The 25,969-nt window shown below is 41.0% G+C and overlaps 3 protein-coding genes across 8 annotated transcripts in view; 2 read left to right on the top strand and 1 right to left on the bottom strand.

Annotated features, from left to right (window-relative positions):
• The window catches only part of rttn (rotatin), a 36,348-nt gene extending 33,045 nt beyond the window's left edge, over window positions 1-3,303 (top strand). For both annotated transcript variants that reach the window (XM_074622521.1, XM_074622520.1), the window contains exons 45-49: window positions 719-912; window positions 1,324-1,615; window positions 2,542-2,645; window positions 2,955-3,024; window positions 3,140-3,303. In XM_074622521.1, the coding sequence (XP_074478622.1) occupies window positions 719-912; window positions 1,324-1,615; window positions 2,542-2,645; window positions 2,955-3,024; window positions 3,140-3,219 (740 nt within the window). In that variant the 3' untranslated portion in view covers window positions 3,220-3,303. The remainder of the gene's footprint in view (window positions 1-718; window positions 913-1,323; window positions 1,616-2,541; window positions 2,646-2,954; window positions 3,025-3,139) is intronic.
• A 1,667-nt stretch (window positions 3,304-4,970) lies between these two features.
• cd226 (CD226 molecule) lies at window positions 4,971-14,549 on the top strand. 5 transcript variants are annotated; one of them, XM_074622531.1, is made up of 6 exons: window positions 4,971-5,167; window positions 5,800-6,123; window positions 6,288-6,629; window positions 7,101-7,203; window positions 8,589-8,643; window positions 9,000-10,647. In XM_074622531.1, exons 1-6 carry the CDS (start codon window positions 5,104-5,106, stop codon window positions 9,117-9,119), a joined length of 1,008 nt encoding a protein of 335 aa, XP_074478632.1. In that variant the 5' UTR covers window positions 4,971-5,103; the 3' UTR covers window positions 9,120-10,647. The 5 variants fall into 5 exon arrangements, with proteins under 5 accessions (XP_074478632.1, XP_074478630.1, XP_074478631.1 ...); XM_074622529.1 differs by having other exon boundaries at window positions 4,974-5,167; window positions 6,288-6,671; XM_074622530.1 differs by lacking the exon at window positions 9,000-10,647 and adding an exon at window positions 14,418-14,549 and having other exon boundaries at window positions 4,975-5,167; window positions 6,288-6,671.
• dok6 (docking protein 6) overlaps window positions 11,959-25,969 on the bottom strand; it is a 48,984-nt gene continuing 34,973 nt past the window's right edge. The window contains exons 5-8 of the mRNA XM_074622535.1: window positions 24,520-24,709; window positions 23,989-24,127; window positions 22,774-22,879; window positions 11,959-14,606 (exon numbers count right to left, since the gene is read on the bottom strand). Coding sequence (XP_074478636.1) covers window positions 14,458-14,606; window positions 22,774-22,879; window positions 23,989-24,127; window positions 24,520-24,709 — 584 coding nt within the window. The 3' untranslated portion in view covers window positions 11,959-14,457. The remainder of the gene's footprint in view (window positions 14,607-22,773; window positions 22,880-23,988; window positions 24,128-24,519; window positions 24,710-25,969) is intronic.

Below are 25,969 nucleotides of genomic sequence, written 5' to 3'. Positions count from 1 at the left end.
CAGAGTCAGAGGAGTGTGGTGTTCATCATCAGAGTGCTTTCATGGTGAATGAAGATTAGAAGCCAGAGAGATAAAAACAAAAACGTTCAGAGGTAAAGCTACCTGATTATTCACGTGACACTTCAGTGCTTTGAAACTCTCTTCAGTGTCTGTTTGCTACTCTCTCAGCAGCTACTGTCTTTATTGTTCCCACTAAAGGTGAAGCTAATTCTGTCTTTGTACAAGAGTTCCACTCTTCTTCATCATTGTTGTCATTTTTAGCTAGACAGCTTTTTACAGCGGAACAAGCTGTGCATGCAGCCATGCAGAGATGTTTTGGTGTGTTGAGCAGACAGCCGTGCAGCCCGACGGGTCATTCTTTATTTTTGCGGCAAACCGGTGCTGCCTTGGCTGGACACCTAGCTAGCTTTAAGATAAACAGTAAAGAGGCAACTAGTTCCAACAAGAAGAAAAGAAAAACTTTATTTGTATCAGACGTTTTCTTGGAGAAAAGTGTCTACCATAGCTGCTAACAATATGCAAAACTAACCAAAGTACAATAGAGAGTGCTCCTGCCTACACACATTTTACAGTGGATGCATGTGTGTCTGTTGGTGTGTGAGAGAGGAGAGAATATTGTGAAACCTGAGTTATCTTTGTTTCCTTGAATTTTGACAAAACTCTCAAAAGTCCAGTTAATCAAAAAAAAGGTTGTTTTGTTCTTTTTTTTTCCTTTCAGCGTGCAGTTGTATTTGTGGCGGCGGCCCCAGCGTTGCACCAGGATCTAAAGGCGCCCCTAGTACCTCTCTGATGCACTCTGTCATGAGGCTGGCCTCAGGGGTCGCCCCAGATAACAGCCCCGTCCAGAAGCTAGCCTTCTGTCTGTTGGCTAATCTCGCCATGTCCCGCGACTGCAGAGGCCTCCTGCAAAAGGTACGAGCCCCGGTACACAGTATACCCACTGTGGACAAGCTATAGTGGACACAAATGTAGTGCACAAGACAGTGTCGGATTGCTAAGTCAAAGAATAACAATACACTTAATGGTGATTTGTTTTGTCAGAGTGAGATATGAAGAATGAATTGAACAAATTCAATTTTTACTGGCTGTGAAAAACTAATTTACAAGTTAAGTTAAGTGTGATATGCAGTCTTACAGAATAAAAAAAAAATGCATAGCACTTGCTATAAATAAACATTTATAGCTTCTTTCGCACTTAGTCCGTCCAAAATCTCGCCCTCACACTTACACCATGCTGGCTGGGGAAATAATTATCTAGGCTGGTGAGCAGCTCTTAATGAACTGTTCACATGACACTAAAACTCTCTCTTCTGTCATTCTCAGAATAATTTCCTACAAGCCTTCCTGTCAGTGCCAGTGTCCAAGGCGGGCGGTGGTAAGGCCACGTCCGTGGGTGGTAGTGGTGGTGGTGGTGGTGGTGGTGGGGGCCTACTGGGCCTGTGGCTGAGGCTGCTGGTCAGTCTCTCGTTCGCAGAGGACGGCCAGCAGAGTATCCTGAGGGTGACCGGAGCCCTGGAACTGCTGGCGGACCTGGCAACGCACCGACGCCACGCACTTCTCACCCTGCACAACCTCTGCTTCTGCCCTGCCAACAAGCCACACGTCATTGCTAACGGTATGTAAGTAATGGAAGAGAAGAAGGGCGTTAAATGTATTGAGTCACGCAGGGATATGAAAGTGAAAAATGTACTGTATCAGCGTTTCATGCGTCCACACTGTAAACCAGTAAGTTTACTGGGGGGAGCTGAATCTTTCCACAACTTCTTCTTTCATTTTTTGTTTCTGTAAAAACAACAGACCACAGTGGGAGTTAAGATGCAAGTGTGTGTGTGGCTGTATTTCTGTTAAAAGCCACTCAATATCTGATCGGCAGTCTCATCAAAATGTCATTTTTTATCATCTTGATCGTTCAAGCTGATCTGCTCTGCTGATTTAATGGCAGAGAAAGAAAATCATAGCATTTCATTTCAATTTAGGAAAGTGTAGGAACAATGCTTGCCGGTGTATGAAGGTGATTGATTGTAAGACGCGATACTGTAGATGAAGAAAGGAGAGGAAGTCTGCAGAGAAAGCGTATATGACAGACCCTGCAATGCAAGCTGTAGGTGGGAGTTGTGTAAGACCAGGTGGGTGGAACCTGCTATGTGACATGATTTTTTTGTTTCCTGTGGAAAGATCACATTTCCTGTGTATGTTCGTTGTGCATGTTGCAGGATTTTAATCAATCAATCATCTCACAGGAAATGAGTGATACGACCACATTGCCATTGTCAAATAAAAAAAAAGAAATGCTAAACTTGAAATGACCCAGATCGTGTGAAAACAGTGTGATTTATCAGTTATTTGCACCTAAAACATCAATATGTTGTGTTATCCAGGTCCACAGTTTTCCATATGCTAATGTACTATCTGTGTTTTGATAAGTAGAATCCTCTTAAAGGGTTCAGTTACTTGTCTTGTTTGAATTAAAAGCATATTTTTGTTTCATAGCAGATTGATGTTATCTGACAGTTGCTGATTATCTGCATATCTTTCTTTCAGACAAAGCCATGAAGGTGTTACTAGGCTGTCTGAACAGTAAAGAGATGGAAACCCGCTCTATGGGAGCATCTGCACTTTGGGCATTGCTCCATAACAATCAAAGGGTCGGTATACACACACACACACGCACGCACACAAACACGTGCGTCCAAGCACTAAAACTTTTATTTTAGTGACTGTGCATTTCACTGGCTGAGTTTATTGGTGATACATGTCAAATTAAATCCTGGGGTTTCTTCCCTCTGTCTGGTCCTATCAATAAATCACTTTGAAAGCTTCATTGTCCTCTCACACACACACACACACACACACAGAAGAAATGACCAACCTTTTTTTTATCTCCTGACTATAAACCGGGGAAAAAAAGAACGCTCATCTGCTTCCTAATCCGTCTTTCTAATTTCCCCTCAAAGGCTAAGACTACTTTGAAGTGTCCCTCTGTTCGATTGAGAATTGAGGAGGCACGTACCATCTCTAAGAAGGGTATGCATTTATTCACTTTGATGATCAGTACCTGCCCTGGCTCCCGAATGTGAACATTAGGTCTTGCATGTCGTATTTACAATTGTGCTTTTTTTCTTCTTCTATAAAACCACAGATGCAGAGAACAAGCAGGAGCCTATGAGTGACTACCTGTTGAAGTGCCTTGAAAACCTTTCCCAGCTGCTAAATAACTAATTGTATTTATATTATTTGTATCGTGTTTTATACTTGTCAGATATTAATTAATTTTGATATTAAAGTGCCAAGTGGCAGATTTTAGCTACTGTGTCGTATGGTCTCTTATTTCACTGGAACAAATTGTACACACAGGCATCACACTTTCTGCTTAACACTCATTTCAGGAAGTATCATATGTGGCTTTAAACACAGCTATTGTGGTCGTGGTGGTGTTAAGCTGCTGCTCACATCATACCTGCTGGGGTTAGTCGGTGATAACCGACAGAACTCTGACTCAAAGCTTCCCCAGACGCTGAAAACCATGTGTTTACGGGAAACGACAAGACATGCCCGTGGCTCTGTGAGGCTGTAGAAGCACGGGGGTGCTTTAAACGAATTGCTTACATCAGCATGCTGAGATGAAAATGCTAGCGTGTTGATGTTTAGCAGGTGTAATGTTTCATGTTCACCATCTTAGTTTAGCGAGTTTGCATGCTAAAATGCTAACTAGCACCAAACACAAAGTGATGTGAATGGTACGGAAGCCCTAAACGGACACGATTCAAAGATTTTTTTTAATGTCATCTCGAGATCATGAGTTAATTATGTCGTTAACTCGACATAACGAGATAATTAACTCGTTATCACAAGAAAACAAAAGGTTGTTTTCTTTTATTACTTATAATGTTTGGGTCAAATCAGCCGACGGTAAATGCATTCAAATGGCCCAGATTGAGCTTGACAGTTATGGACTTGGTGAATGTTTTTTCCAGCAACCAAAAATCAAAGAGTAAGGAATTTCCCTCGAAATTTTGTGGCATTTTGTTTTTTAATTTATAAGAGAGGTACCATTTTATACTACTTTATGAATATTATCCATGTAATCTTATTTCCATGTATTGTATGTGCCCTTGTCAACACCTTATTTTGAAAACTGGACGTGTATCCTTCTGCTAACTTCACAAAGTCCATCACTTTCAGCCATGGATGTATACATTCATGCTGTCAGCTCGATCTGGGCTGTTTTGAATGTGCATTTACCGAACTTGACCCAAACATTATAAGTAATAAAAGAAAACAACCTTTTGTTTCCTCGTGATAACGAGTTCAACAAAGCTTATTTTCTTGAGAAAACGACATAATTGACTCGTGATTTTGAGATAACGGCATTAAAAAAAAACGTTTGAATCATGTCCGTTTAGGGCTTCCATAGAATGTCATTAATTTTACAGGGCATAATGAATAAACAGAAATGTTGACAATATGGCGCCAATCATCTGGGGACCATGAAAGTCTTAACCAAATTTCATGGCAATCTATAGTGGAGATATTTCAATAAAAAAACACAAATGTGAACCTCATGGTGGCACTAGAGGAAAAGTCAGGGGATCACTAAAGTCAGTAGGATTCATCATCTGGGAGCCATGAATGCATCTACAAAATTCCATGGCAATCCATGAAATCGGTGATGAGATATTTAAGTCTGGACTAAAGTGGTGGACAGACAAAAAAACCTTCTCACATACCAAATTGTATTTCAAAGATTTGCATCTTTCAATCATGCTTTATAAAATGCCAAAGAATACTCAAAAGTCTTAATTGAAGGATGAAAATGATTGTGTACAGGGATGAAAACCATGTGTAGAATTTCAGGTAGCGATTTGGAAAACCGGCAGTATGGATCCCACCGTGCCACATTATGCCATACGCTCGCCTCCCATTCCCAGCCCTGGTGATAAAGTGCCCCTCTGTGTGCAATGAGCTAACAGTGGGCTCCCATGAAGTGCCCCAGTTGCTGGAGTGTTTCTCTGTAGCCAGAGAGCTAGCAGGCAGGAAGTGCAGCTCGGGCGCCTCTCCACTCCTCTCATCAATGCAGCTTTCATTCTCCCTCGGTGGGGCAAGATGGAAGCTGTACAAAAGGACCACTGGTACTTCGTGGTACTCATCTTTCTTCCATTTCTTAAAGGTATGGAGTTGAGATCTTTATTTTTTTTAAAGAATGGCAATGTATCATAGGACAACACTTTTATTGACTGTTGAAAAGTGGCATTCACTTTTGTTTTCTCGGTACTCTGAAAAAGTTTGAAGTAGTTTCATCACTTTCTTTCTTTCATTTATCATCAGTGATTAAAACTAAACATGTCTTTATTCCATAATTAGTTTTTTTATTTTAAATTGGCTGTGAAGATGATAGGGAAGCTTGTTATTGTGAGTTTTTTTGCGAGACATTGTTATTCTACAACCCTGCCAGAACTCTCCCAAGAGCATCGCTGGACTTGAAATCAGTTGTCATTCAGCTTCGGATAAAAGGCTTTGAAAACTTGGAAGCTTGATCACCAACTATTGTCGGTTGTGTTTTTGTGTAGTCTCGGCTCAAATTAGCCTAATTACCATGAACCGAGGGATGGCCTCAAAGCTGTGAATGGCTGTGTGAATCTTCAAGTGGGGGGAGATTTAGGGGGGAAAACATGGCCCTTTTTTTTTGCCATGTGAGGTGTAAACATAAGTACTTCTAAAAATATAAAATATCAGTTTGCACCTTTTATAAAAGTGGTGATTTCTAGATTGTGAATGAACAGAAAAATGCACTCTTTCCAGTTGCTGTCCAGCAGATGGAGGCTGTTACAGTCCGTCTGGAGGAAGGGATGGTTCTCGACTGTTTGTGTCCCTGGGACGGCAACCTCAGCATGGTGTCCTGGACCAAAGTGCCAGACAAGGATCCGGTAGCCGTTTTCCATCCGGAGTTTGGAGTGGCCTTTTCTCACCATTACCGGGAGAGGATAGAGTTCCTGAGGACCATGCCTATGGATGGAAGTATTTCCATGAGGAACGTCACTCACCAGGACATCGGGCTTTACCACTGCTCCGTTCAGACCTTCCCCCAGGGCCCCTGGACGAGGAACATTCAGGTGGAAGATTTAGGTAAAAAGACGTGGCAGAAAAATGCTGAGTGGAAATGTTGAGCTGTGTTAAATCACTGCGCCTCCAACTGAATGATGGAAATTAAACTTGATAGATTCTTTCATTTCCATCACGCATTTCTTTCTTTCTTTGACAAGCTATTTCCTGTGTGTCCTCCTTCACAGATGAGCCCCCAGAAGATGACAACAACAGCACAGAGCCCCCCACCCCAGAGGTGATCACGACAGACACGGAGTTGGTGGCTGAGCTCGACAACAACCTGAACATCAGCTGTAACCATGAGCACAACGGCACCGTTTACCAGGTCATTTTGGAGAAGATGCCGCACGGAAAGCCCTGGGGCATCATCGGAGTGTGCAAGAAGGTGGAGGGAGGCCTGGTGGGCGAGGACTACAGCGACAGAGGCACGGTCAACTGTGCAGACAGCCTGGACGTCAGTCTGCACCTGGCGGGTGTGGTGCACGAAGACAGCGGTTTCTACCGCTGCACTTTCAGCACGGATGCAGGTGTGCGGACCACCACCGTGCTGCTCACTGTGCCTCCTCCAGGTACAAAGACAGACATCATGCAGTAGTTAACATACACATATATATATATATGGCCTTATGGCTGGATGATGAATCATTTCCCATACTTAAAAAATTATTTATGGATACAAATATGCCACTGGGATTGATGACACATAATTAATACAGTAAAACAATGCTTGTGAAGTTAATCTCTCAGCAGACTCACACCTGCTGAAACCACAACATCCTGTGGCACATTTCTGAGTACTGTTACTAGGGACATGTGTGTGTCTGCACACTACATTTAATGTGAGGTGTCTGTGAGTCATGAGCAAACAATGAGTGTGAATGTATGTCATTCACCACAAATACAAATAAAACCACACTTGTTCTCTTGAAGAGGAAACCATTGCTTTCAGGCTGTTATGGTATTTATTTTTTTGTTTCATTATTTGATCTCATTTTCAGGTGGATTCAGCCTATCCGTGTACATGATGTATATTTACATCGGGGCTGGAGCTGCTGGGCTTATTCTACTCATCGCCATCATCATACTAGCAGTGAAGCGCAGGTGAGATCCCACAGTGTGGTTTCATATATCTTCCAAATCCAAATCTGGATTTTATGATATGGGTTCTTTGAAGTTTGAAACAAAAGAGCTGAGTCGACATAATATATGTACCAGATTTCATAGTAATCCATCCAGTAGACATTTCAGTCAAAACCACAACTGTCAATGGTGGGGCTAGGGGAAAAGTCATGGGAGGTTTTGAAGGATTATCACCCATGAATGTCTGAAACAAATTTTGTGCCAATCTTTCAAGTAGCTGTTGGGATTTGTCAGTGGATAAGTGAGGGGATCACCAAAGTCATTAAGATATATGTACCAAATTTAATTTCAATAAAAACACAAAAATAGCAACTTCATGGTGTTGCTAGAGCAGCAGTTCCAAAACTGTTTAGCCTGTGGCCTCTTAAAATGAAGCCACGTCTACAGTCTACAACCTCAACCTATTTGTTTTTTTCTTGTTTTATTTAAAGGTTCCATATCATGCTCATTTTCAGGTTCATACTTGTATTTTGGGTTTCTACTAGAACATGCTTACATGTTCAAAAAACCCTTTATTTTCCTCATACTGTCTGCCTGAATATGCCTGTATTTACCCTCCTGTCTGAAATGCTCCGTTTAAGCACATTTCAATGGAATTGCAACAGAATTGCGTTGCTAGACAACAGCTTGGGTCCATGTTTACCTCCTATCAGCTGATGTCATTCACATACACTGCAACAGGAAATAAACTGGTACACATTTAGAATGTTTACGTTTAAAACTATATATATATATTGTGTATTTGTGACATCACAAAATTACTGAAATCCTGACAACTTGTTTAAAGGCACAGTTTGTGAATACGGACTGTGTGTATTTTTCTCTATGGATTGAGCGTTTCAATACTTTCACAGTATTTATATAGCTCTTAAACCTGCTTTTATAATAAGAAAAGACATGAAAATCTCCCTTTTTACAATATGGGACCTTTAAATAATTTCTATACAACGAAAGCGGTAAAATTATTGAGTACCTGTAATTCACAAGAAAAAGCAGAGATTAGAAATGTGTTTTTTTCTGGTCCTCTGATTTATCGGACTCATCCTATGGGGACCATGAATGGGGTAACATTTCATAGTAATCCATCCAATAGTTGTTTCAGTCTGAACCAAAGTGGTGCTCTGACCAACAGACCGATACAGTCATCCTTAGAGCAACTAGCTTCCAGCTTGGCTAAAAATGGGACTCCATTCTTTGATTATTGGTGCTTTCAGAAGAAACGTACACAAAAGAACTTATCAGAAAAGTGTGAAGATGCATCTGAAATTGCCCACTTTTGAAAAACCATGCGTTTTTATTCTTTTGTTGCACCTCCAGTGTAATTTGTTTACTTTTGTCCAACACAGGAAGAGGAACAGGAGAGAGGAGTACCGAGTCAAACTGCACCCATCTCAGAGACAGGTGAGCCTCACACTAGTCATCATATCTACTCTCGTCTTTACACTTGACACGTTTAAGGCCCTCCCTTACCTTCTCTTCAGGCATGCACTTAATTATAAACCCGTTACTATTAATTATGTTTGATACAGCACATCCTGTCATCATGTAACCTGATTCACTTTATGCTTTCTGACTTAACTAATGCTGCTTTACAATAACTGACGTGATAATGTGTAATGTAATGAGGTCATTTTATATCATAAAAAGCATATTTCAGCCCATTTTAGATGGACATTTTCTTACTTTTTTGCCAGTCATCTGTCACATGTCCTCATCTAACACTTCATATACTAACAAAATCTACCTCATATTCACAGCCAAACATCTATGAGAACGTCTCTATGTGTCCCAGGATGGCAAAGAAGTCCAGACAGATAAAAAGTTGCCCGGTCTATGCCAACCTACAGACCGTACGGTCTCACAAAACCAGACGTTAGCTTCACGATAAATGAGTGTACATCAATGTGACATCCTGCGTAATGTGAATGTGTGGTTTTTCCACAAACGAAGCAGATTCATTGTACTTTGTACACACTTTATTGGGTTATAGATGTCATTTTCGCCCATCAATTTACACCCAACAACACATAATGACAAAGTGAAAACATGTTTTAAGAATTTTTTTCAAATGTATTATTTACATAAGCATTCAGACCCTTTGCTGTGCTGTTCAAACTGTGGTCAGGTGCTTCCTATTTGCTTTAATTATCCTTGAGGTGTGTCTACAACTTGACTGGAGTCTACCTGTGGCAAATTGAATTGATTGGACATACACCTGTGTATATAAGCTCCCCAATTCACTCTGCATGTCACATCTACAACACAATAAATAGTGCAAAAAGTGAATACTTTCCGAAGCGCCTCGTACGAGCAGCGCTGATTCTAATTGTTATAATTTTTTTAATAAGATGCAGGCATCACACTGACACTGATTAATACTCACACTGTGGTTTGAAATGAGTTAACAAGCTGCTGCTCGTGTAAGTCTCAGAGAGCTGACGGGTTTGTTTGTGTCCAACCCTGCTCCCGCTAATTAAATGTAGTATGTACTTCATAATCACTGTTGAGGAAATATTTGTTTGGGGCAAAACAATATTTGACAGTAACCCATCACGCAGAAAAAAGCATAACAAAAGCCTGCATAATCAGTCTTTTCACTTCCCTAACCCCCGAGTAAAACGATTGACAAAAGCCTGTGTAATTGCTCTCCTTTTACTTTCATCCCTCCTGGTTTCCATTCAAAGCTTGACAATGGTGTCTAATCATCTAACGGTGAAGAAAAGCAGTCACTCAGCACTGTACCATCACTTGAGACTGTTTCTTTCCCCCAAAGGGGCTCTCTGTCTAGGATGGCTGCATTCTATTTACAGCGCGCTCGTATTATGAAAGCTAAACTCTAATTAGATAATCCAGCGCTTTAGTTTACAGCTCCTTATACTTTGTCTATCTACTGTTTATTGATGAATGTGTTTTTCACTCTTGCGTTTTTGAAAATGTTAATTAAAAAAACATTTTTATGATAAGCTGTCACAAGTTTTCCAAGTTGTATTTATATTTTTTTTCATGATTTCTATAAGCTCGCCTTTTTGTAAATCAATAAGGTTTATGGTAGTGCCATTAAACTGTGTGTTGTTTATGTGTAATGTGATTCATTTATCTCCATAGAAATGGAGGCAGTGGCAGAGGCAGTAATGGATATGCAGGCTATCCTGCTAGGAAACAAGACAAATGTGGACAAGCTAGAAATGTGGAACATAAAAGGGACAATATAGTTTGGAATCACAAGTTTTTTTGCCTTCATTCTCTCGTCTCGCTGTTTCCGGCAAAACAGCAGAAGCTGCGACTGTACGTTTGACTGTGATACTTGTGATGCTGTGTGTGTGCGTGGCCGGCGATACCGAAACTGATGTGTGTGACTGTAAATGACACCCATGTGATATAAATAAAACAATGCCATAGCCACTACCTCGGTGATTTCCTGTGAAGTGGGAGGGTGAGAAGACGAAACTAAACAGAAAGAATCCTTAGAGCGATGACTGGAAATTATTTCTAGTCAACCAAATGATCTTCAAGTTTGTGCTTGAATTCTTCAAGGAATAGTTTGACATTTTTGGCAATTTGCATATTCACTTTCTTGCTGAAAGTTAAATGAGAAGATTGATACCACTCACCCAAAAAAAAACTTTATTTTCCTCATACTGTCTGCCTGGATATTCCTGTATTTACCCTCAGTCTGAAACGCTCCGTTTTAGCACATTTCAATGGAATTGCGTTGCTCGGCAACAGCTTGGGTCCATGTTTACTTCCTGTCAGCTGATGTCATTCACATACACTGCAACTGGAAATAAATAGTGCCTTCAAACGAAACTCGTGAGATCGTGTTTTGGACGATATGTTGGGCGTTCAAGTGGTTAAGTCGTGAGAAGACCGCTGCTAAGCAACGGCAATATTAGCAAGGGGGTAACATAATGCAGGATATGCAAAGGCGTGATGACAGAGGAAAAAGATGAGGCCGTTGGGAATTTCAGCATTACCCCCAGACATAATTATAAAATTATAAAGAAAAACAATATATGACTAAAATTACACTATATTAACGTACTATGCACCGAAAAATGTACTTCCTTGGCCTCCGCCATTTCTGACAACGTCAACAAACACGTCACAACGTGTGTACTCAAAGCTCTCTTATGAGGTCGTGAATACCACAAGAGGGGGGCGTTCATATGGACTCTTCTCGTAAACACGGTAAACACGACCCCATTTGAAGGCACCATATATATTGTATATTTGTGACATCACAAAATTACAGAAATTCTTTCAGTTCATTTAAAGGCACAGTTTCTGAATACAGGCTGTGTCTATTTCTCCACGGACTGAGCGTTTCGATACTTTCACAGTATTTATAGCCCTTATACCTGCTTTATAATAAGGATATAAAAATCTCACTTTTTACAATATGGGACCTTTAACTATTTGAGGTCAATGCCTAACCAACCATCTCTCGAGAGTTTCGCAATTTGCATGTTACCTTCTAGACACAAATCTATTGAAAAACTATTGATGGATTTACCTTTGGAGAGGGCCAGGCTAGTTGTTTGCCCTAAAGGTAAGCTAACTGGACTGGCTCTATAGCTTCATATTTACATAAGAGTAGTATAAATCTTCTTATTTAACTCTCCACAAAAGCAAAGCGTATTTCCCAAAAAGAAATTCCTAAAATGTTACTTACCTTACATTCAACATTCCTGTTAGCATAAAAAAAATATGCCGGTACATGATAGAACATTCAATTTATTACTTTTTTTTATCATCAAAAACATTACATATGTACATTTAGTGAAAACTGTAGTCCTACACTCAATGTATTCAAAGTGCTATTAACATATAATCTGACAGTAACGGAACACAAAACGTGATGGACACAAACACAATCATATACTGTATAACAATAACAGAAATTTGACACGTCATACCTACAAACAAGTGAATGGCTACAATAAACAACACAAATTTGCAAATGATACACATAGTCAACTAGAACTTTCTCCAGTCTTCTCCAGTTAGTACCCTACTGCTTTAATGCTCCAGATGTAGTGGAACAATTATAAATACATTTATCAACCACACTTGAGCTAAGACTCAGGACAACTAGAAATGTGGCCAGATATGTCAACAACTGTCCATCTACATACTGTTGCTATGGGCTCTGGGATGCAGACACATGTAGATGGGCACTTAGTTTGAGGCTCAAATTAATATGAAGTTCTTTTAAATACAATATACAAAATAAAGTGACTAAACTCCAACACAAATAAATGCTTGTATCTCCAGTTCTACAGGAATCTTTTGACAACAAAACACATTCAAATAAGTGATTAAGTTTGACATTAAAGGACTGCTTTGCTGCCTCAAACTGATTGTCACTGGAATTTAATTTCATAGTTGTTGCTGGAATTTCTGGATCCGTGCCTTTATTTAACGTAACAAAAAAGCACTACCACTTTTTACCACAAATATCTAACGAGATGAATGAAGTGTCTGCTGACGGCCACCAACAGGCAAAAAGTGTCTTTCTCATCTTTTTCTAAAAGAGCTCTGGTTAGGTTTTGCTAAGTGGTTAAGGTGTGACACGGCATTTCACAGCTGGGTCGACAGTTTATATAAGAGGAATTTAAGACTTTTCAAAAATGTGTTGAAGTTAGGCTACAGAGCTAAACTCAAAGCCCAAAGAAGGATGCTTTGGTTTACATGTAGGTCTCACACTCTGCGGTCTGTGTCGGAAGGCACTTCTTACTCGAGGAGGACAATGCAGAGAACATTATCGTCACAGCAGTCGTGTACTACTCAGGGATAAATGTCACTCACATGCCACAGAAGGATTCACTGAAAAGATTTGTCTGCTAATATAATTGTTTTCTAGTTTCTATATTGTTGTTAATGGATGGAAAACAAAAAATGTATCTTTGGACACTATGGGAAATACACTTTTTTTGTTTTCTTGACAGGAGTTAGATGAGAAGATTTATACCGCTCTTACATAAGTGAGTGGTATCAATCTTCTCGTCTAACTCTCACCAAGAAAACAAATAAGTGCATTTCCCAAAATATTAAACTATTAATAAGTGCATTTCCCAAAATGTGCACTAATTAACATTTTGTCCTACAGATAAGAGAGTGGTATCAATCTTCTCGTCTAACTCTCAGCAAAAAAAAGCAAATGAGTGCATTTCCCAAAAATGTTAAACTTTTCCTTTAATGACTTTTGCCTGCTTTTGTATATTTTACTGAGCACAGATTTTTCTCAGTGAAATATATGGATGCTAATATTCTCTTCTAAATTTGAACTTGTATATGAACATAACATACCAGCAGGGCAAAAAAATGAACATGATGTTTCATCGCAAATGATCCACATCTGAGTCCCATGATGCCGTGATGTACTTCTGCTTTGCATAACTCGCCCCATCTGGTCACCAACATTTCACTTCTCTCCTTCTTTTGCTAATGAACCAGTTATCAGATATACTGTCTATATTATGAGGCTGGAGAGGAGCTGGGAAGCTATTAAAATCAAATTGCTCTGCTTTGTGTAACGTAGGGTTGGCAGTTTAAAAGTAGAGGCTGTGAGAAGCATTGTATTATACCATTTCTGACATGAGAGTCCACTCCTATATCGTTGAATTACATTTTCTGGATGACTTTTGTTGGTTGTAACCGATTAAGGGCTTTAGCTGATTCATCACTGCCAGCTGTTTTCTGTGTAAGGCATTGATCAATTTCACATTCTAGAGAGGGAGCGAAGTACAGTAAATTTGGGGAGGATTATGTGTTGAAAATGATATAGTTTCTCTTAAAGTGGTTGCCGAGGCTGCACATTGTTGAATGTGTGATTTCATCAATTGCAGAAAAGCCTTTTTTTAACATTGTTTTAGTGGGCCTTGATGTGTTTGTACCTCTAACTTCTTGTAAAGTGTAATGCAGTGATTTTAAAAAGTGGGTCCTTCTGGCTCCAACAGCATAATGACAACATAAAAACACATCAAAACTACACTTACAGGATTTTTTGGTGCAATCTTTGACGCTACTGCTGCTGTCACACACCACACGGGTCCTTTTCAGGATCCTTTTTCATCATGTACCACTCGCTCTACAGTTGACACTATTGTTGAAGTATCACCAGGAAATGATATATTACACATGTCACTATACATATTTCTACATCCTCTCTACAGTGGTGGGGAAAGTGTCCAGTTTTGGTGGAGCAATTCTCTGTCATTGAAGGGGTCTCAGGCTGCAACTTGATTCACGGCCACTAGAGGGCGACGGTGCCTGTTCCTGGTGCTGGCTCTCCTCCTGTTCATCAGACAGAAAGCTGGGGAACGTCTGTGCTCGAGGGATAAAAGTCATTGTCAGGCCGCTTCCTGTGGGGGAAAAAAAAGAGAGAAGAGAAAGGGTCATTGGAGCGCTTCTTTTTTAGCCGAATTAAAAAATTTATCTGTTTCACTTAAAGCTGCAGTGGGTTAGAAATGGAGCAAATATGATTTAAAAAAAGTTATTTTTATAAAAAAAGGTCACTATATCCTGACAGTAGTGCATCAGACAGGTAACAAATCTTGTGCCTCTGTGTCCTCCGGTGTTCCTAATGGCATCTGCAAGATTTCACAGACCGGAGGAAAACAACCAATCAGAGCCGAGCTGGAGCTTTGCCGTCTGAGCAGCTGTCAGTCACTCACAAACTCTGATCAAACGGTCAAACAAGGCAGCGCTTCCATATTCGTCCATATTATGGAATTGTTGCCCAATGATGCCAAAAAAACATTCTGCCTACTGCCACTTTAACTGAACCTTACGTCAAAAAGATAAGTTTTCAATATATTTATGGTGCAACTGTTGCTTAGCTACTGGCCATGCTGATATCTTTATATATATACAAATGAAGATCACAAGAATAATCCTGGCATTCTTCATTTACGTAAAAATTATCTTCTTTTAAAGCCTTGTGACGCAGATAACACAAAAGTTGTACAATAGTGTGATGGACATGTGATGGAAAATCAACCCTCAAATAAACACCTTCATTTCAGAGTGATGAACACCGTCTCATCATTTTTTGGACTGTCTCCCCTCTCTTCCCCCCCCCCCCGCTCTCTCTGCCTCTCCACCTTAATTTAAATTAATTGGACCAATTTGTTCTGCAGTTCATATTGGTTAACTGCGCTGTGAGGGAGTAATGGATACTTGTGGGTGGAGGGCTGTTCTGTGCAACTGTGAGACCATTAATAATATATTAGAATGCTGTTTGGAGACGTGCACGGCGAGGTAGGTTGAGGATAAAGTGGCTGGCAGGCTGCTGATCATGCACCGAACAAGGAGGAAGTGGCCAGTGATTAATATTTCAGGGGGTGCAAAACCTCAACACAACACTGTTATCAACTCTAACCTATAGCATATATATGGTGCCTATACTGATACAGCTGGCTATAAGAGAAGCTGCTGCACGTCAATACGCTTCCGATCGATTTACCTGCAGAGGTTAATTGAAATTTGATTAAGAAATTAAAATTTGACTTTGTTTTCCGTCTTCTTCCAAGGCCACATCGACAAAAATCGACAAAGAGATCATTTTCTCTTCTGCTGCTGGTGCTGAAGGGCCTATTAACAAGTATGATTTTAAGCTGTGCAAATCATTCATAATATAGCAAACGCATACATACACAGACTTTTCTGTGTGTGTGTGTGTGTGTGTGTGTGTAGCCAGCAGCACCATGCAGTCACGCTGCCACCAAAGGGAGCCGGGCTCAGACCGTGAGACGCACTGCCAGCTCACCACGACTTGGAATATAAAACATGACCCAGTCAGCCTGGCGATCAATGTCAAGTGTCTGTGTGTCAGAGTCTAACGGAAATGTGTGTGAAGAGAGAATGATGCACAAGTGAAGGAAGACAACGAGAAGGAAAAAAAGCTTTTTTTAAGGGAACAGCTTGCAGGAGGAAGCACAGAGGGTGCTGGTGTGGGTGTGAGGATGAGACCACAACAGTACCAGCCGTAACAGGTGAGTCATACACACAATAGTCTTTCCCTTCTACCACTCCCCGGAAATAAAGAAAAACGAGATAAGGCTCCGGCTTAAGGTTTTAAATGTTCTAGAAAAAGAAAACACTGCAGGTTAAAAAAAGGGGGGACACTTTTTTTCTCTTCTCCACTAATAGATTGCTGAGACGACTGGTGCGCAACCAGGCATATCCTCTTCACATCTTTGCCAAGACAATCCCCATCCAAAAAAAACCAAGGCCAATTTGGGGCTGGAGGAAAAAAAAAAAAAAGAGGCAGGGAGCCCAGCGCAGACAGAGAGGGCGAAGCAGATCTCATCATCTCCTCGGTCGTAAACAGCGGCGTTTGTTGTGCGATGCCAGACCCCCGACGAGAGCCACGCTTTTTGGACGCGAATGAAGACAAAAAAAATAGTAATAAAAACACAGAGGAGGTGGTGTCGGCAGCATCCCTCCTCCTCTCTTATCCCTATGAGAAGCAGACAGTGATTTGTCAGTGCCTTTTCATTACCAGGGAAGGTCATGTCATCCTATCTGGCCTGGGGTGGCAGCTGCTGGGCCGGAGCAGACAGGACAAGGCGGCGAGGGCACTCACACACACACACACTGGCAGATACAATGGCGGACCCCGGACACACACAAGCAGTTATTCATGCATGCTTGTACACACACACACACACCTGTCTGCACCTTGCTTCCTCACACAGTGCGATAACCCAGATGGCATCCTAGTAACAGCTGTAACCAGAGAAAGAGAGGCTGCGAGTAACACCAACTCTGGATTATGCAATGCTGCTGACATCCAGCTTTTGTGTGGTGGACCAGCAACAGGAGCAACAATAAAAGATCAATCCAATGCAGCCCAAATATTGGCTCAGTTAATTGCAAATAATGCAAGCTGATGACAGAGATTAAAAACTTCCCAAGCGTCAGCTGAGAAAGAGAGGCTGCGTGTACAACCAACTCTGGATTATACAAAACTGCTGACATCCGGTTTTTGTGTGGTGGACCAGCAACAGGAGCAACGATAAAATGCCAATCCAATGCAGCCTAAAGATTGGGTCAGTTAATTTGAAATAATGCAAGCTGATGACTGAGATTAAAAACTATGCAAGCATCACCTGAGAAAGAGAGGCTGTGTGTACAACCAACTCTGGATTATGCAAAACTGCTGACATCAAGTTTTGTGTTTTTTGTGTGGTAAACCAGCAACAGAAGCAACAATAAAATATCAATCCAATGCAGCCCAAAGACTGGGTCAGTTCATTTCAAATTATGCAAGTTGATGACTGAAATTAAATACTTCCCAAGAGTCACCTGACTGTACCACTAACTCTGGATTAGGCAAAACTGCTGACATCCATCTTTTGTGTGGTGGACCAGCAACAGGAGCAACAAAAAAAGCCCAATTCAATGCAGCCCAAAGATTGGGTCAGTTAATTTCAAATAATGCACGCTGATGACTGAGATTAAAAACTTCTAAAGCTGAGTTGAACTCAGTTTTACCTGGCTGCAATGAATTTTTTATGAGATTCACTTTTTTTTTTTGCATCTACATCTACTATGTTCCTCGTCGCCTGTTGCAGATAAGATAGCGCTATCATCCTGTTCTGCTATCGTCTTGTCCCTGCGCCTTTGATACTTGCTCCCTCTCTGTAAAAATCCTCCTCGTATCACTCCCAGCCGATCAAACTAAGAAAAGCGCTCCATTCCATTAGAATTGCTAATGCTACGGCCCTAAACTGCGGAGCACAAGGAAATGCAAGAGAGAGAGAGAGAGAGAGAGAGAGAGAGAAAGAGAGATAGTGAAATGGCAAAAGATTACATAAAATGGATCCAAGAAGAAATACAAGCATTCTTGTCCCTTTTCCATTCCAATATTAGAGTTGGTAATTGAACCACTTCCGACAGGCGTGGCGCCTTGCTTTTTCAAGACGCGAAACTTTAAAGTGCACTTATTTCTATGCATCAGCAAGCTCAGAGAACACAGCAGTATCACTGAAATGCAAAAGAGTGAATAACATTAGGAGACTAGAGGTGGAACGCAGTAGAAAGTCTTCGTGTATAGTTTCTGGAGATTAAACATCTTTGGTTTTATTTTAAAAAGATGAATACTATTGTTTTTTTTTTTGTTTCATATAGCAAGATGATCAAAGCTGAGTGTTATTTTTCCTACACCACATCCCTCTGTTTCTTTTAAACAAAACACATTTGACGAATATTACTTTCAATTATGGCAAACAAGGCTTTTGGGATGTATTTTTGAGACATTTCCAGACAAATGAAAAGCAGATGTGAAATATATTAAAATAAAGAAGTACTTCACTGCCAGGTCCCCCATTAACCGAGGCAAAGAAATAAACAAATAGGTGGGTAAACCTCGACGGGACGGGAAACCGTGTTCCTTAATTATTCCCCGAGACCCGCAGGGTATTTGAAAGCAACCCGAGCATGACTCAGCAAATTGACTGTGCTGATTGGATATTCATCAGGCACGCAATGATACAGCCGAGGAGCAAAGGCAGCCAGCCACCGTGTTCTAAATTCCTCATTTCTTACCTCTGTTTGCACCCAAATCCTTTTTTTCTAATATCGCCATTACATAAAAATAGGTTGATGTATCTATATGTCTGCTGTTGAAGCAAAAACCCACTACTTATATTAAACATTTTAATTTCACATGTGGCGTTCATTCAAGTTGTATTTCCTTGAAGAAATCTGCTACTATATAATTTACTAAATATGTGCATGTGTCTGAAGTCTAAGGATGTGACGTAAAGCTACTATCTGTATGTTTATTTAACAACAATATCCGTCTATCTAGGCCCCGTTCCCCAACATTAACAGTGTTTTTGTGTCTGCTTGGTTATTAATTTCAGGCCAATGTTTCAGTTTATTTGATAAAGTTGAGTTCACCCTATTGTGTGATTTTCTTAGTTGTTGTTCTGCTTGGGAGGTTAGGGTAGATCAGCAGCTCCATCAAGGAGAGTGCAAACAGGTTTACCTCATTATGTCCTCTGAGCAGAGACAGCTAGGCCTGTTAAGGTGTAGGAAGATAGGTAAGGTAGTTCTGCAGTGAATTACATTTTACATATTTTGGTATGCTCATTGGTATATATGGGTGCCCACAGATACATTGTGATGTCAGCAGTAACCAAGAAATCATGCTGAAATGCTTTGTTTTTTCTCATACATTTGAGACTTTAATGTCAGAATATCCGAGTTTTTCTCTCATAAATGTACAACTTTAATCTTGATTGTTATTTTTCTTTTTAACTACAATGGCCCTAATATACCTCGTAGCTTTATCCTGCACTGCACAACGAATCTGGTGAAAAGTGATGGAAGTTATTTTGGATGAACCTCAATGAATGTTGCACTGTACAGACAACAGTCACCTGGCTTACTGATTCTGATGAGTTTTCAGATATGATTTTTAAACAGATTTATGGAAATGCATCCTCTATGGACAGTATAAATTGTTGTAGCAGTCCCCTCATTCTTTGGTACCTGCTATCATTTCCCTTTCCCAATTCATTTTAGCTGAATGTCACAATTCTCCGGAGTTGATTGGAGGGTTATTCAGATCACCTGTTGCTCAGGGTGTTGGTGTGAGGGACTGATGGCTCCTAATTCAGAATTGAGAGCAGTTTGGTGCATTTCCTCTCATCATTTTAGCATTGTTAGCCAGAAACTCTTCAGTCTCTTTAAGACTTCATCTTAACTTCTCTGATTGATGCCGATTTTGAGCATTCAGAAACTTAGCTGGAGTGAATATTAAAGAACACCTTTCCACTAGGTTATTGCTATTTGTGCAAGAGTTTGTGCTTGACATACGATAACCTGAGAAAAAACCTGGACTCTGTTCAGAATACAATATCTGCTTATATGTGAATAATGTATTCACAATCCCTGCTAAAGACGCTGTGTGTATTTAGTGTTGTTACAACATATATGAGGTTATGTTTAGAGTGCAGAGAGCAGCACACAGAGCTAGATGATATAAAAGAGCTCCAGGGAGGTGGAGACCTTCTGCCAATGAAGACATCAATGCAATTACTCTGTATGGCTCCCCACATCTTAAGACTGGCTCGCAGCCATGTTAAAAGCAGCACCAGCGCCCAACAACAACGTGTGTGAGCTTCTCCCAACATGCCTTTCACCGTCCAAACATCCCCGTGTCACAACAGGAGTTAAACTCCCGTCGCTCCCCAGAATCACCTTGTCGCCTCCCTTGTCTGACGAGACCTTTTCTCCGCGTCCTCAAACACACTGATGCATTCAATTTATTCATGGGGAAAGGAGGGGGGGAGATAACGTCGGCGCTGAATGTGTATGAGCAGGAGAAGGTGTTCTGCATCGGACAGACACGCGGAGAAAGTGTGGGAGGACCAGCGGAGATGCCAGGGTGATGGATGAGAGAGGGGCTCCTCTGCTCACCGGAGTATGGAGAGGAAGAGTTTTTAAAAAAGGAGACTGGGCCTAGAAATAATGACCCTGAGGTGGAAGCTCCTCTGTTTAGTGTAAATGAGTAAAAAACATGTTGATGTTTGGAATGGAAGACATGTTTTTGCTTTTAAGCTTATCGGGCCACAATTAAATGATAATGAAAAAAAACAACTAAATCCAGCCTTAGGTTTTCAAAAGAAAATGATGACGTCGGAGCCACTTTCATCTTCGCCCAGCTTTCTGTTTTGCTCTATCAGTGAAAGCCAAAAGGCCCATAATCCTCAGATAAGTCTACTAATCAACTAATACCATGGACAGAGCGTAATCTCATCAGCTCACTAATCACCTTTTATGCCTCTGGTCTACGTCGAGACGTCAACACACCCACACAAACTAACACACTCTTTCTATGTGTACATTAAGTGCATACAGGGGACACACAGTGCTGGATACTATAGAGCACCTATAGAGCACCTGCTGCAACAACATTAATGAAATGTATCTCTCTCCCTCTCATACACATATAGACATAAGGGGGGTAAGAAAATATTGAAACACTTGAGTATCGTGATATGTTTTGTGATACTGTATTAATTCTCAAAAACACTATCGATTTTTAATTAATAGTACAGCGGTTGAATATGACAAATACAATGAAGCCTCATCTTTATTCTATGACAGTTTTCTTATAATTAGATTTTAAAAATCACAATATATAGCCTTGCTTACTATATCGCAATATATTGAATCAGAACCCACAAATAATTTTCGTATTAATGAGCCTGTGTGTCTCTGTTTTTATAATTTATCACAGAAAAAAACACTGGTCTGACTCAGTTCGAAACAATTTCCTTCTTCTATTCTTTTATGACTGAAACTAAGAATCTGTACTGGTTCATTATGAGATAAATCTAGACTTCAAAGCTGAACACATTTAATTTGGAATTCAGAGGTTATTTTTGTGCATTATTTATTTTTTTCCACCCCAAGAGTGTTAAGCCTAGTCCCGCCCTGCTGTGTTGTGATTGGCTAGTACTACTGTGCTGTGATTAGTTAGTACTCGTTGTCTCGACTGCTCATTTTGAACATGGGAGAAGTTTGCCTTCAGGGCTTTCTGCCAGGAAAAAAAAATGGGTTTCAAAAGACTGTTTCCTGCAAAATAATAAGTACACTGTAACAGCATTTTTTATGTTAAGTAGACCTACTTTAATTTTACTTAATTCTCAGGAAATAATATAGAATAATTCACCCCTCTGGTGTGAATCTTTGGCTAAAATTAAACTAATAGGCTTTTCATTCATTCATTTCATTCATTAATTTTTTAACAACTTGAGTATCTCTTTCTCTTGGTACTCTTTAATTTCTCTCTCCGTCTCTCACTCACTGAAGGCCCTTTCAGACACAATGCGACAACAACACCACTGCGCTCTGAGAACCCATTATTTCCAATGGCTTGTGCCGCGCCCTGATGGCTTTTCTCTGCGTCAAGCAAAGCCCAACTTTGGGGGCGCTGCACGCTGTGACCCAGCGGCGAGCTCGGCTCAATGTTGTGTCACGAGCAGCTCTCTTCCATTTAAAAATAACATCAGGTGTAGCTGTGTTGTTGTCCCTATACACGCTGCGCAGTGCCAGAAACGGGTTCAGACGAAGAAAAGGAGTGGAGATCTGTCACAAATCTGGGAAGAATTTGTAAGGAAACTGGGAGAGGGCGATGAAAAACGGGAGTCTCCTGGGAAAAGTGGGAGGGTTGGCAAGTATAAAAACCAGTGTAGCATGAAAGTGGAATTAGCAAGTTAGATAGCTAACTGGCCAACTGCAAATGAAATATTAGCAACTTCATCGCTTCACAAGCCAATCACAGAACAATAGGGCGAGACTAGCTGGAACACTTGGGACAAAAAAAAACACTTTTTGTACGAATGACGGCCCATGTGTGGTAGATTTATTCCTCCGCCTTCCTGTTTCTCCACCTCGTCTTTCCTCCACCTCCTCCCATCCAGTGTGCTCCACACGTTCCCACTGACACAAGCAGGTAAAGAAATAGCAGCAACACCGTGTGTATGATAATTAGATACTTCATGCCTGCACCTTGGTAACTGTAGAGATCTCCCACGCTGTTCTGACGCGTGATGTGCTGCCAGTAGGCGCTGCGTGGCAGGGAGATGGACTTGGTTAGCGTCTCTCTGGGGTGGATCTGAAACAGACAAGAGAAAGCTCACAGTGTCTCTCACTTCCTGTCACTCTCAGTCAGTCACTCACAGCGGGGGGGATTGCTCTGGGTATGTCAGTAAACAAAGAGCGTTCATATCGAGTGTTGAATGGCATGTTTCCACTCTGAATGGCTGTTTGGCGGGCGAGATGAGGATTCATTTGGGATTGCGATGTTGTCGTGCCACTGGATGATGTGTTTTTTGGATTTTTGATTTGCAGTGAAACTAAAGGCTCCATCTTTAGAGCCAGACTACTGCTGGAAATATATGAAATACGTCAATATTCTACAGACGTGAACTGACTTGCAGAATGGGTGAAACTAAAGAAAATGCAGATTTACTGCATTTTCTTTAGTTTCACCCATTCTGCAAGTGTTTTTTTGTGTGTGGCTATCCGTGTGATTTATAGAGCTGAGGGTTAAATGCCGCATTTGGAAATGTTCCCAAATGGTGGGGTCCAAGAGCATGGCCATATGGTCAAGGCTCATCAAACACTAGGCAGGCCTACATAAATAAAGAATACAGATGATCGCGGGGAGGAAGGACGGAAGGAGGGAGGAAGGAAGGGATGGACGGGTGTTGTGATGGAAGGAGGGAGCGGAGGCCAAGACCGTCGGGGGGTCAAGAGGCCTCCTGGTCCAAAGGCAGCTCTTTGGGGAGAAACCAGGCAGCTATACCTTGAGAGAAATGTGTATTTGTGTGGGTGTCTTGTGTGAAAATCATTTATTGCCTTTGTGTTCGTTAGTTTCTAAAAATACTTCTGAGAACAACCTCCGTGACATTGCTAGTTTGATCACTCTAAATCAAACAGACAGTGAAGAAATAATAGAGGAACAAGGCATTTTTATACTAAAACATATTTTTACGTGCACAGACGCAGTCTTTGTACAAACTATTCTTCTAGGTGGATGAAAGTGATGCACACTATGCATGCATTAAGTAATTATATTCCCGGAACAACGGCGTGCTGACACTTGCACTCATTATGAGCTGTTTTGTACCATTGGCAGTGTACTAGAATAAAAAGTGATGGCCTCATTGCGAGCTGCTGCGGGCAAATCCGATAAACAAAAGCGAAAATGTAAAAATGTACCTGGGAGCTCTTCTCCATCTCCTCCATCATCCTCTCATGCTGCTGGGCGATGGCCAGCGTGGCCGAGTGGACCCGCTGGTAGATCATCTCCCCCTCCCGCGTCTGGAACGTGAACAAACCCTCTCCTGTGTCACACATCCTGCGCCAGGAACACACACACAGAGACAGAGAGAAGTGCACACGCTTTGATCGCGCTCGCTCTTGGATTGCTGATTTACAAAAAAAGAAAATGCATGGTTGAATGTGCACTTACAGAGGGGCGCATTGATATAATAGCCCACTGAAGTCAAACACACACACACACACATGCGTGAGTAGATACAGTACACAAACAAAGACGCATATTCACAGAGACACCTGTCACTTCAATGCCTTGCTCTGCGGCATAATGCTGATATCCTGGGATGTTTGGATATCCAAAGTTGCTTTGTTGAAGTTTTTATGACATTTCCAGAACTTTGTTTTTTTCCCTCCCACCGCTAACATTTCAATCACACGCACACAAGCATTTATCTTCATGCGCACACACACCTTCCGGACTCAAAAGTGAACCAGGTGGAGTCTCGTCCGTATCGGCGCAGGGAGCTGAGGGGCCACATGACGAGTTTGAGGCGAGCGTTGTGAATGTCCCACAGGTAGATGTTTTCGTGGGTGATCTGCATGGTGCACTCCCCGTAGATGTCCAGGTTCGGCGTGGGCATCAGGTACACGTTGAAACGTTCTGGAAAGATTAAAAAGCTGATTGATAAATGGATCACAAACAATGGCAAACCAGAATAACCACCTCGTGGTTGTATGCCTCCGTCAACCAGTCAAGTTTACATCCACGTCTGTCCAAAATGTCATCATTTTCACTTATATCTGGCATATCTTCCCAAGAGCTTGTCTCTTTCTTCCTCCCATGGAATCCAACCTTCAGCTTCTACAGCCGATGCTGTCAGAAGTGAAGTCGGGCAACCCGTGGAATTCACCTTCGGGTTCACAGCCAATGTTTGTCAGAAGCAAAGAAGTCATGAAGTTGAGCCTTCAAGTATTAATTCCCAACAAGACAGAGGCAGAAAGAGACACTCAAAACATGAGGTCATGAATCCACAGACAAAACACGGTGTGTTTAAGGACACCTGTCAAAGTATCTTTATCTGAACTTCATTCAGTGTCTCTGGCTCTTCCCAGGACGGCGTGGTGGGAGATCCGCATTCGCAAATATGAACCTTACTTATTGTGATAAAAATCCAAAAGACAGATGCTCTCTGTGGATTGATGTTTAATAGTCTATAAAGAGGAAATAATTCCACCACAATCCTAATAGACATTTGTGTGAAATTGTCATAATCAGCATTTGAATTCTTGAGTTATGTCGAGGTTACAGTGACCTTGACCTTTTGACCACTGAATTCTAATCCCTTCATCGCTGAGTCTATGTGGACGTTTGTGCCAAATTTGAAGGCGTTCCTGAGATATCACGTTCACGAGAATGGGAATGTGCATGAGGTCACAGTGACCTTTGACCTCCAAAATCAGTTCATCCTATTCTTTTATGCACGACTAGAAAGCATTTCAGATTTTTAAGGGCATCCAAATATCCCAATTTGTAAGAATTTGAAAAATGCTGCAGTCTACAAGACAAAACTTGTAGAGATTACTCTTCCTTAAAGATTCCTTATTCTAGCTGTAATTTATCAGATGTTGTTTTTTTATTTAATGAAAAATAGTAACCAGAAGTAAAGTTAAAGTCTAGCCATTTAAATGGATTATTCTGGGGTGTTGCTTTACATCTTAAAAGGGGTTGCAGAGAGCTTGATTAAGATACTGGATCAGTTCTTATCAAGTGATGGATTATTTGTCACTCCGCTATGTGAATAATGTAAGATAAAAGAGAGTTGCAGGGATGGAAAAGTTAGTTTTTTCTTTGTTTCTGAGGCTGGAAGCATGAAACAAAAAATCGAATTCTTATACAATATAAGCATTGTGCATGCAGAAA

This window comes from Sebastes fasciatus, chromosome 21 (genome assembly GCF_043250625.1).
Source record: "Sebastes fasciatus isolate fSebFas1 chromosome 21, fSebFas1.pri, whole genome shotgun sequence".
Classification (NCBI taxonomy): domain Eukaryota; kingdom Metazoa; phylum Chordata; class Actinopteri; order Perciformes; family Sebastidae; genus Sebastes; species Sebastes fasciatus.
The sequence above is the reverse complement of the archived record's forward strand: the minus strand, read 5'-3'. Positions and strand labels throughout refer to the sequence as shown.